General features: G+C 43.9%; 1 protein-coding gene across 6 annotated transcripts in view; it reads left to right on the top strand.

Annotated features, from left to right (window-relative positions):
• Window positions 1-6,565, top strand: part of ZNF169 (zinc finger protein 169) — a 165,297-nt gene extending 158,732 nt beyond the window's left edge. For 2 of the 6 annotated variants that reach the window (XM_073878213.1, XM_073878215.1), the window contains one exon: window positions 4,615-6,565. In XM_073878213.1, the coding sequence (XP_073734314.1) occupies window positions 4,615-6,110 (1,496 nt within the window). In that variant the 3' untranslated portion in view covers window positions 6,111-6,565. The remainder of the gene's footprint in view (window positions 1-4,614) is intronic. The other 4 variants (XM_073878212.1, XM_025891764.2, XM_073878214.1 and 1 more) reach the window with 3 other exon arrangements.
• The last annotated feature ends 5,643 nt before the right edge of the window (window positions 6,566-12,208 follow it).

Below are 12,208 nucleotides of genomic sequence, written 5' to 3'. Positions count from 1 at the left end.
TTATATCTATGTTAATCAGAGATACTGACCTGTAGTCCCTTTTGTGATGGTTTCTTTATCTGGTTTTGGTATCAGGCTGGCCTCATGAATGAATTTGAGAAGAATAGGTTAAAGTATTGTTTTTAATAGATTTTATTTATTTGAAAGAGAGAGCAGCAGGCAGAGGGAGAGGGAGAAACAGGCTCCCCGCTGAGTATGGAGCCCAACGCGGGTCTCAATTCCAGGACCCTGGGATCATGACCCAAGCCGAAGGCAGATGCTTAACCAACTGAGCCACCCAGCTGCCCCAAGGTTAACTATTCTTCAGATCTTTGGTAGAGGGGAACCTTGGTGGCTGAGTTGGTTAAATCTTGATCTCGGGGTCCTGGGATCAAACCCTGTCTTGGGCTCTCTGCTCAGTGGGGAGTTTGCTTTTCCTTCTCCCTCCGTGCTCTCTCTCTCAAATAATCTCTAAAAAAAAAAATCTTTGGTAGAATTCAACAGCGAAGCTATCTGGTCATGGACTTCTGTTTGTTGAAGTTTTTTGGTTACTAATTCAATCTCCTTACTGCTAACTGTTTTCTTCAAATTTTCTATTTCTTCCTGCTTCAGTTTTGGTAGGTTTTATGTTCCTAGGAAATTATCCATTTCTTCTAGGTTGTCTAATTTGTTGGCATATAGTTTTTCATAATACTCTTTAATAACTATTTCTGTGATGGTTGTTATTTCTCCTCTTTCATTTCTAATTTTGAGTTTGTTTTGCTTTTTGATGAGTCTGACTAGGGGTTTGTCAATTTTCTTGATGTTTTCGAAGAACCAGCTCATTTATTTCTGCTCTAACCTTTATTATTTCCTTCCCTTTGCTGGCTTTGGGTGGTGTTTTGTTCTTTTTCTAGCTCTGGTAAGGTTAGGTTGTTTGAGATTTTTCTTGCTTCTTCAGGTAGGCCTGTATTGCATATACTTTCCTCTTAGAACAGCTTTTGCTGCATGCCCAAAGGTTTTGGACCATTGTTTTCATATACTTTTTGATTTATTCTTTGATTTCTCAGTTACCCATTCATTGTTTAGTAGCATGTTATTTAACCTCATGTATCTGTGGTCTTTCCAGATTTTTTCTTATGGTTGATTTCTAGTTTCATAGTGTTATGGTCAGAAAAGATGCACGGGATTACTTCAGTCTTTGAATTTGTTGAGGCTTGTTTTGTGGCCTAATATATGATCTGTTCTGGAGGATGTTCCATGTGCACTTGAAAAGAATGTGTATTCTGTTTTAGAATGGAATGTTCTGAATATATGTTAAATCCATCTGTTCCCATTTGCCAGTCAAAGCCACTGTTTCCTTGTTGCTTTTGTTTGGATGATCTGTCCATTGATGTAAGTGGGGTGTTAAAGGCCCCTACTATTATTGTATTACTATCAAGTAGTTCCTTTATGTTTGTTCTTAACTCTTTTACATATTTGGGTGCTGCCATGTTGGGTACATAAGCATTTACAATTGTTATATCTTCTTGTTGGATTGTCTCCTTTACTATTACATAGTATCCTTCTTTGTAAGTACTGGTACCCACCTTTCTTTTGACATCCATTTGCATGATCTCCTTCCCCTCAAGACTTTCAATCTTCATGTGTCTTTAGGTCTGAAATGAGTCTCTGGTAGGCAGCTTACAGATTTTTTTTAATTACTCCGTCACACTATGTCTTTTGAGTGGAGCATTTAGTACATTTACATTGAAAGTAATTGATCTGTATTGCCATTTTGTTACCTGTTTTGTGGTTGTATTTGTAGTTTTTCCCTGATTCTTCTCTTTCTTTCATGGTTTGTTGGTTTTCTTTAGTGATAAGCAGGATTCTTCATGTTTTGCTTATCTATTACTGTTGACTTGTGTTTACCATTTGACTTATATATAACATCTTCTGCATACAGCAGTATTGTATGCTGGTCATTCAATATTGCATTCGTTCTTTACTCCCCTCCCCTCCATGTTTTAGGTATATGCCCTCCTAGTTTACATCCTTTTATTTTACTGATCCCTTGACTGACATTTACAGAAATACTTTTACTGCTTTTGTCTGTTTTTTACTTTTCACACCCTAACTTATCATCTTTCCTTTCCACTGAAGTGTTCCCTATTTCTTCTACAGCTGGCTTAGTGGTCACAGACTACTGTAGTTTTCCTCTGGAAAAACTCTCTCTCCTATTTAGATAGGAGAGATAAAAGATAAAACTTTATATCCAGCAAAGCCATCATTCAGAATAGGAGAGAGAAAGTATTTTTGGCTGCAGAAGTTTCCCTTTCAGCACTTTGAATATATCATGCCACTTCCTTCTGGCCTGCAAAAATCTAATAGCCTTATGGGCTTTCCCTGTGTATATGTCTTTTCTTTTGCAACCTTAAAAATCTTGACCAGTATTTCTTGACATTTCAATTACTGTGTGTCTTGGTGTGGACCTCCTTGGGTTGATTTTGTTGAGGGATCTCTGTGCCTCCTGAAACAATTTCTTTTTCCCTCCCCAGATTTAGGAAATTTTCAGCTATAATTTCTTTTCCCCCCTTTATCTTCTTCTGGGATCCCAGTAGATGCAAATGTTACTATGCTTGACAGAGTCACTGAGGTCCCTAAGTCTGTTCTCTGCAGTATTTGTCATCTGCTTAGCTTGACTGCTTTACATTACTCTATCCTCCAGGTCACTAATATATTCCTCTCCTTCCTGTAGCCTACTATTTATTCTATCCCTTGTATTTTTAGTTTCATTTATTGAGTTCTCAAGGGTCTTGCTGATGTCCTTCATTCTTAAGTCCAGTGAGTATCTTTATGATTACTTTAAATTCTCTATATCAGGCTAACTACTTCTGTTTTGTTTAGGTCTCCTGCTGTGTTTTTGTCATGGTCTTTCATTTGGGACATACTCCCCCTGCCACCTCATTTTGTGTGTGTGTGTGTGTGTGTGTGTGTGTGTGTGTGTGTGTGTGTGTGTGTGTGTGTTAGGAAACGCAGCTACATCTCCTCTTGAAAGTAGTGGTCCTATGAAGAAGTCCTGTAGTGACCCTGCAGTGTTTCCTGTTCACCAGGACCTGGTGCTTTAGAGGTGTCTCCTGTGTGTGTTGCCTGCATCTTGCTATTGTGTTGGAGTAGCTTTTCCTTTCAGTCCAGACTCTGCACTGACTCTGCCTACTGCTATCTGTGGTGAGACCCAGATAGGCTGGCTCTGAAGGGGAGTGACCATAGGAGGGCTCAGGGGTAGGGTGGTGGTGGTAACAAAATTTGCACTGGGGAATCTGGCCTAGGACTAGTGACTCAGTGTGGTAATCGCCAGGGGCATGGTGTACATTAGCAGCAGTGGCCTGGGGTAACTCAAGCAGCTGAGGTGGCCATCGAGGGACACATGGCAGCTAGGAGCCTATGGTGGCTGGGCATGGCATGGACAATGTCAGCAAAATTTGCACTGGGCCACTAGTCCTCGGCCGACCCCCCAAGGCAAGGTGGCAGCCAGGGATAAAGTGCACAGGAACAGCAGCGGCTTCAGGTGTGCAGCGACGGGGCAGGGCACGCAGGAGCTGCTAGTCCTCATCCAGTCCCCCAAAGAAATGCAGCGGCCACAGAGGCACAGCACATTCACGGAATTTTTGCTAAGCCCAGGCCTGAGGCCAGCCAGCTTGGCATGGGCAAGTCCTCAGGAGAATACAGGGGTGTGGTACACTGCTAGCAGGTTAGGTAGCCAGTGTCTGTGTGGCCCCGCGTCCCACAGGTGGCCCCCTGTGCTGGGAGGTTGGGGAGGAAAATGGCACCTGCCAGCTCCTTTGTTCCCAGAGAAGTCCCCCAACATGCTCCGAAATCCGTATAAACAGATATCCCTCCCGTTGTGCAAGTTGTCGCTTCTGTATTGCCTCTCCTTGGGCTGCTGTCACTTTAGGGGCAGGCTCTGGCTATCGCTTGCCTAGCACTGAGGTGGCTGACTTTCAAAGCTCCAAATCCCACTGGTTATACAAACCCACGGGATTCAGCCCCTCTGGTTTTCAAGGCCAGACATTATGGGGATTTGCTTGCTCTGTGGGGGCTCTGTGGTGCTTTCTCCTTTCCATGACCACAGTTCCATGCTTCCAACCACTGTTTCTGCCCTTCATAACCTCTCAAATGTGAGTCGTGGAGTTTGTTTTGCCAAGTTTTCAGATCACTCTCCAGTTTACAGACTTGGATATGAGTGATAATCTAGTTGTAAACATGGGACTGGTGAGCTTAGGGTCCTCTCATTCTACCATCTTGCACTGCCTCCCCATGAGTCACCTAGTTTCTCAGTGGAAGCATATATTTGTGGATAATGTTTGCATTAGCTTTGACTGGCTTGCAGAAAACTGTATTGGGGGGAAAATGTGTAACTCTAATGGCAGCAGTTTATAGGGTCAGGCTGCCTATGATGCTTTCTTGCTGGGCTGGTGGGCTGGTAGTTGGAGCTGGCTCATCAGGCGTGTCTTCTGTGTTGCAATAAGATATGCATTAATGTGTCAGCGAGGGATGGAAGGTAGGTACGTAAAGGATATCTTGGTTGCGGGAACAGCTGAGGAATGACTGTTGGGCAGGTGGAACCAACCATTCACAAGGTACCTGTGGTGATTCTGACCACCATTTTCTCTCCAGCAGAGCCAGGGACAGAATTCCGGCCATGTGGCCATTCCTGCCCAGTGACCTTTTCCAGTACCCAGTTCTTCGGACAGTATGTGCTGTGTGGTCACCTTCCTCAGATCTTCCCAAGCTCATACGCAGGAAGCCCCATCCCAATGGAAGCTCCAAACTGCTCAAGTGAACAAGCAGACGGAGACACAGAGGGGAGACTCCAGCTGAGTGGGGTTTCCAGGGTGCTCTTCAGACCCTCTCAGGGCCGGCCAGTAGACTGGGTGGAAGGCAACAGAGCTGGGCATCCTGAGGAGGCAGGCCTCACGGCATCTGAGGCAGCCATGTATGGAAAATACAGACTGGGACTTGGTACCAAATCTAGCTTCTTGAGCCTCCAGAAGCATCATGTATGCCCTGAATGTGGCAGAAGCTTCTGTCAGAAGTCAGACCTCACCAAGCACCAGAGGACACACTCAGGGGAGAAGCCTTACAGCTGTAGGGAGTGTGGGCGAGGCTTTGGCCGCAAGTCCTCCCTCACCATCCACCAGAGGAAACACTCGGGGGAGAAGCCTTATGTGTGCCGGGAGTGTGGGCGCCACTTTAGGTACACGTCCTCACTTACCAACCACAAGAGGATACACTCTGGGGAGAGGCCCTTTGAATGTCAGGAATGTGGGCGAGGTTTTCGCCAAAAGATTGCCCTCATCCTGCATCAGAGGACACACTTGGAGGAGAAGCCCTTTGTGTGTCCTGAATGTGGGAGAGGCTTCTGCCAGAAGGCATCGCTCCTCCAACATCGCAGCTCACATTCGGGTGAAAGGCCCTTCTTGTGCCTCGAGTGTGGGCGTGGCTTCAGGCAGCAGGCACTACTCCTCAGTCATCAAGTCACGCACTCAGGGGAAAAGCCTTATGTCTGTGCTGAGTGTGGGCATGGCTTTCGCCAGAAGGTCACCCTTGTCAGACACCAGAGGACGCACACAGGAGAGAAGCCTTACCTGTGCCCAGAGTGTGGGCGTGGCTTTAGCCAGAAGGTCTCCCTCATGGGACACCAGAGGACACACACAGGGGAGAAGCCTTACCTGTGCCCAGAGTGTGGGCGTGGCTTTGGTCAAAAGGTCACCCTCATCAGACACCAGAGGACGCACACAGGGGAGAAGCCTTATCTGTGCCCGGAGTGTGGACGCACCTTTGGCTTCAAGTCACTCCTCACCAGACACCAGAGGACACACTTAGAGGAGGCGGCTGATGTGTATGGAGTATGTGAGCAAGGACTTGGCCAGAAGTCTCACTTCACCTCTGACCAGAGGTCACACTTGGTGGGGAAGCCATGTGTGTGCAGTGAATGTGGGCGAGGCTTCGGCTTCAGGTCAGCCCTTATCAGACACCAGCGCACCCACTCAGGAGAGAAGCCGTATGTGTGCAGGGAATGCGGCCGAGCCTTTAGCCAGAAGTCTCACCTTCACAGACACAGGAGGACCAAGTCTGGCCATCGCCTCCCACCTCAAGAGCTGCTCTCCTGACCTTTCCTTTCCTCTTGAGGCAGAAAGCACTAGGAGATGTTCTACTTTCCTCAAACGCAGTGGAGGAAAAAATGTGTTCTTTCAGTGATTGGAAGATAGTTGATTTATGGTTTATTTTATGTGCTAGCAATGTGTTTTAATTTGCTAGGGCTGCCATAACAAAACACCACAAACTTGATGGCCAAAGAACAATTTTCTCACAGTTCTTGGGACCAGAAATCCAAGATCAGTGTGTGCACTTTGGTTTCTACTGAAGCCTTTCTCCTCCACTGGCAGATGCCTACATCCTTACTGTGTCCTCACATGGCCTTTGTGCACATCTTCTAAGGACAACAGCCTTACTGGGTTAGGGCCCCACTCTTATCACTGAACAAGGTCACACTGTGGGTTCTGGCTTCAACATAGGAATTTGGAATAATTCAGTCCATAACAGCCTCCTGGACCCCCAAAATTCATGTTCTTAACAGCTCCCAAAGTGTTGACCCATTCCAGCATTGACTGTCCAAAATCTCATGTAAATCAAAATATGGGTGAGGCTAGGGGTATGTTTCACCCTGAGGCAAAGTTCCTCTCCATCTGTGAACCAGACAAGTTACCACAGATGTAGAATTTGCGTTCCCTTTCCACAAGGGGAAACAAGAAAAGATTGATGGGTCCCAAACATATCTGTGACCTAGCAAGCAAATTCTATTAGGTTTTAAAGGCTTGAGAATGTCTGGTAGGATGCTTTGCCCTCTGGTCCTGCTGGGGTGGCAGCAGCAGGCTGACAGCAGTATGCAACCCCTTGAGACCATGGAGGCATTCACCCTCCAGGCCCACCACGGGAATGTCAGACCAACTGATCTGTTTCACTGTCAGGGTCACTGTTTCCTCCTCTTGGTGAGTAGCATCACAGAAGTCTGACAGCCGGCCTTTGCTGTGTCCCGTCTGTACCATCCTTAGTACAGCCTTGTAGTTACCACTGAGCATCAACTCGTTCCAAACTAATCTCTTTATCAAATGACTGTCCAACACCACCACTGGTATTCTCTCCAGAACAGGCTTTCTCATTTTCACAATATGGATAGGCTAAGAATTCTCTAAATCTTCAAGTTCTGGCTCCTTTTTGCTAAACAGTTCCTTCAATTTACCTCCCTCCTCACATGTTTCTAGGAGGAGCAACAAGAAACAGGTATACCTTTCAACACCTTGCTTAGAAATCTCCTCAGCTAAGAATTCGTCACTTCTGTCGACTAAGATTTTGATTCTGTCGACTAAGATTTTGATCCTCCACTAAACAATGGAACACAACCCAGCCACATTCTTTGCTGCTTTATAATCAGGATTGACTTCCCTTTAGTTTCCAATAACGTTCCACATTTCTGAGGCCACAGCAGAATCACTTCTAATTCCTTTTCCTACCATAGTCTCCTTGAGGCAACCCTGGCTTTCTCCAGCAAGCACCTCTAAACTCGTCCACCCTCTACCCACCACCCAGTTCCAAAACCACTTCCATAGTTTTTCATATTTATAGTAACACACCACTCAGTACCAAAACTGTATTCTTTTACCAGGGCTGCCATAACAAAAGCAGAGACTGGAAGTCCAAGATCACCCTGACCTACTGAACTCTGCCTGCTGGCTGGCAGGTGGCACCTTCTCACATGGCCATTCCCCTACACATATGCCAGACAGCAAGTAAGCTCTGGTGTCCCTTACGCTTGTAGGATCAGGGCTCCACCCTTACAACATAATTTAACTTTCTATACTTCCTTAGGTCCTGGACCAAATACTGTCACATTAGGAAAGGGCTTCACCATGGACTTTTTTGGGGGAAAATTTAGTTCATAACACTGCCCTCTGGACCCCCCAGATTCCTACCTGGCTCTCAACTCCTGCCATAAAGGGTCCTGATCTCTTTCTCAGGAGTGCAAAGCCAGCAGGAAGCACTGGGCAGTGCTGCACTTTCCTGAAGTGGAATGCAGGAAGCATGCTGGTCCCCTCTTAGTGGCCAGGGGTGTGTGTGTTGGGGGGGGTGGTTGTTGGACACACCTGCTTTCTAAGCCCTCCTCCACACCCAGGTCTGTTTAATAAACTGCTTCCTTACAAAGCTGAACCTGATCATATACCTCATTCCTTCAGCTGTCAAGAACCCCATGGTCCTGAACCTCAGGAGACATGGAGGGTCACTGTCTATTTGTTCTGAACTGTGGCCCTGTGTGTGGGGAGGGCTTTCATCATCACCCTTTCTGAGGTCCTCCAACAATGCCAGTGGGGGCATCTTCCTGCACCCCCAGCCCTGCATCCTGTTAGCCACACCCATGTACCAGTAATCCAGCCGGAGGACTTGGGGCTTTTCTTCCATGACCCTCCCTAGTCCTCCAGTCAGAGGAGCTACAGCACCTGTCTTTATATGCAGTCCAAAGTACTGTCCCTTCAGCCTGCCTCTCGCTCTCAGATCCCCAGAGCCTGACAAGTGTCCAGCCCAGGATAGGCCTTGTCCTTTTGCCTTGGGCACAATAATGGTCCCCACCAAGTCCTTTTCCCCAGGCCCAGAGGTTTTTCCTGGCTTAAAATCCAGAGGCAATAAAAGATTAATACACAAAAAATTAAGAAAACCCAAAATTTTACATGTCAAAAAATATCAAAAGTAATACCAAAAGACAAATTTCATTCCTTCTGGAAGGAAAATCTAACAACATATTTCACAAATAAAGGGTTAATATCCCCATTTTATAAGAATTTTCAAAAATCAAAACACCAGAAATGCCACAGAAAGTGGGCAAGAGACATGATCAGGAGTAAGTATACAAATAAGTGCAGTCTGCTGCTTACTGGAGAATGCCAAGGGCCAACTGGTAACTACATTTTTTTTCTCCTAATATCTTATTATCATAGTGTTTTTATCAAAGCTATGAAATTAACTTTAGGACAGCACTATTAGGAACTATTCAGATTTTTCCATTATTGTCCTTTTTGTGATCTAGGATCCAGTCTAGGATCCCATATTGCATTTATTCTCATGTCTCTTTAGTCTCCTCCAATCTGACGGTTCCTCTGTCATCCATGACCTGGACACTTAAAAGAGAGCTGGTCAAATATTTTATAGAACCTCAGAGTTTGGGATTATCTGATATTTTCTCATGACTGGATTTGCATTATAGATTTCCTAGAATACCACAGAAGTGAAATATCCTTACTATATCATATCAAAGGGTACATGATACCAACAAGACTTATTCATGGTGATGTAACCTTGGTCACTTTGTAAAAGTGGTGGCCGCCAGGACTCTCCACTGTAAACTTACCATTTCTCTTTCCATACCCCATTCGTTGGAAGTAATCTAAGTCCAGTTCATACTCCAAGAGAAGGGAATTAAGCTCTCTCTCCTGGAGAACGCACCTTGTAATAGTGCTGCTTACATCCCCCACCCCACAGAACAGAGTGGCAGTGTTTTATGGCTCCCAAACTAGCAAAAGACAGCCCAGGTAGGTCCATTCCTCCCTGGATGGAACAGAAGTCCTGCTGACAACACCAGGTGAGCCCAGCACCAGGGAATGATTAAGGGAAATGCTTTCTTTTCTCACAGGGTTGAGATTCCCCTCCCCAACCTAGACCCAACATACCCAGGGAGGGTCGGTCCTGCCACAGAAACACCTGTTCCAGGAAGTACTCTTTATCTCTAGAGACCTGAGATTCCCCATCTAGATGCAAGACACATAGCTGGGTGGCACCAGCAAGGACATCCCTGCTAAACTGCCCAGCCCAAGAAGAGAGCCATCTCCCTTACTGGCAGACAAAAGGTTGTCAGGAGGCACTGGAAATGGGGATCCTGACACATTAACAGCTCAACCTGTGAAGCTTTTGCTTCCCTTTTGGGCCAGAGCATCCCTTCCCCTATCTACAGACACCAAGCAGCCTGTTTTTGGAGAACTCCTACACTCCCAACACCAGCAGGAAAAAGTGAAAGGAAAGTGGTATCAAATAAGCCAAGTAGACCTAAAAAGCATTGCAAGAGCTCTGAAAGCTATACTGTCACTGGATCAAAGAGAACCCACAAAAATAGGCTGCAATCTGGGAGCTAACCTAAAAACAGGGTGACTGCATGCTAAAATCAAAGGTTTAAATATGACCCAGAGTCTCTTAACAGCTCAATGTGCAGAATGCAATAGAAAGTTACTCATCACACCAAAAACCAGGAAATCACAACTTAAATGAGAAAAGACAATCAACTCACACCAACACTGAGATAAGTTTGATGCTAGAACTATTTGACAGGGATATTAAAGCAGCCATCATAAAAATGCTTCGAGCAATCACAAGTTCTCTTGAAACAAATGAAAAAAGTACAAGATCTCAAGAACAAAAAACAAAAACAATAAAAACAACAACAAAAAACAAGTTACACCAAAGTTCAACTGGAAATTACAGAACTAAAAAATAGAGAAATTTAAAAGCTCATTGGATGGGCTTAATGGTGAGTTGATATGACAGAAAATGTAATTGTAGAATTGGAAGACAGATTAAAAGAATTTAGCAAATCTGAACAATGGAGAAGACTGAAAAAAAAAATCTTTGCGACAAGACGAAAAAAGCTAACATTTGTGTCGAGTCCCAGAAAATGAGAAAGGAAGTAGGACTGAGAAAATACTTGAAGAAATATTTTGAAGAAATGACCAGAAACATCCCATTATTTGGCAAGAAACATAAATATGCAGATTCAAGAAGCCAGGTGAACACATAAATCCAAAAACATCCATACTAAGACATAATTAAAATTCTGAAATCTAAAAACAAAACAAAAAAACCTTGAAAGCAACCCCAGAGAAATGTCTCACTACCCATAGGGGGACACCAATTCAAATGACAGATTTCTCATGAAATTATGGCGGTCACAAGGACATAGCACAGCATTTTTCTTCCAAGTGCTGAAAGAAGACTGTTAACTGCAGACTGAATATCTGCCAAAACCATCCTTCAAAAATGAAGGCAATTTAACACATTCCCAGATGAAAGAAGACTGTAAGAATTTGTTGTTAGCAGACCTGACCTTAAAAAATGGCTAAAAGGAAGTTCTTCAAACAGAAAAAATAATAAATACTGGAGCATCAGCAAGAAAAAAACACCATGAAAATAGCACAAATATGACTACATAAAACAGGCCCTCCTTCTACCACATTTTTAAAATTACACGTGATGATTGAAGCAAAAGTTATAATATCACCTCATACTCAAGACAACGATGTTTAAAAGTGGGAAAAGGGCCCTAAACAAAAATAACATTTTCACACTTCACTCCAAATGGTAATATACTGATAGACTGTGATAAGGACTTATGTGTATTGTAATACCCAGAGCAACCACTAAGAAAACTATACAAAGAGATACACTAAAATACATGAAGAATGAATCCAAATGGAATCTTATCAAATAACCCACAGAAAAGAGAAACAGAAAAATGAGACCTAGAGGAAACAAATTTAAATTCAGTAATAAAATGGCCAACTTAAGCCCTAACAGATCAGTAATTATTTTAATTACCTTAAGCCTGGTTCTAATTACACCGATCAGAAGACAAAGATTGTGAGGGTGGATTTAAAAAAAAAACAACTCCCCAACTGTACACTTTATTAAATTCAGTGACATAGGTAGATTGAAAGTAAAAAGGGTGGGAAAATATACACCATGCAATCATTAATTTTAAAAAGCGTAAGTTCCCATATTAATATCAAATACAATAGACTTCACAGCAAAGAAACTGACCAGAGACAAAGAGGGGTGTTATATAATAATATAGGAATCAATGCACCAGGATGGTATAACAATCCTGTGAATGAACCAAATAACAAATATGCATGAAGCAAAAACTGATAGAGCTGAAACAGGTTTTGAGAAAGTTCGTCATTATTGTTGAGTTCTCAGCAACTGAGAACTACAGAACAAAAATCAGCAAGGATGTAGTAGACCTGAACACTATAATCAAGCACCAGGATCTGACATATGTATCACTCCACCCAAAAACAACAGAATATGTTTGCTTTTCAAACACCAGTGGAATATTCACCAAGACAGTCCATATTCTGGACCAAAAAACACACCTCAACAAATTTCAAAGAAT

Source organism: Callorhinus ursinus, unplaced genomic scaffold (assembly GCF_003265705.2).
Source record: "Callorhinus ursinus isolate GAN/ISIS: 27379988/994484 unplaced genomic scaffold, GSC_fseal_2.0 scaffold28, whole genome shotgun sequence".
Lineage (NCBI taxonomy): Eukaryota > Metazoa > Chordata > Mammalia > Carnivora > Otariidae > Callorhinus > Callorhinus ursinus.
The sequence above is the reverse complement of the archived record's forward strand: the minus strand, read 5'-3'. Positions and strand labels throughout refer to the sequence as shown.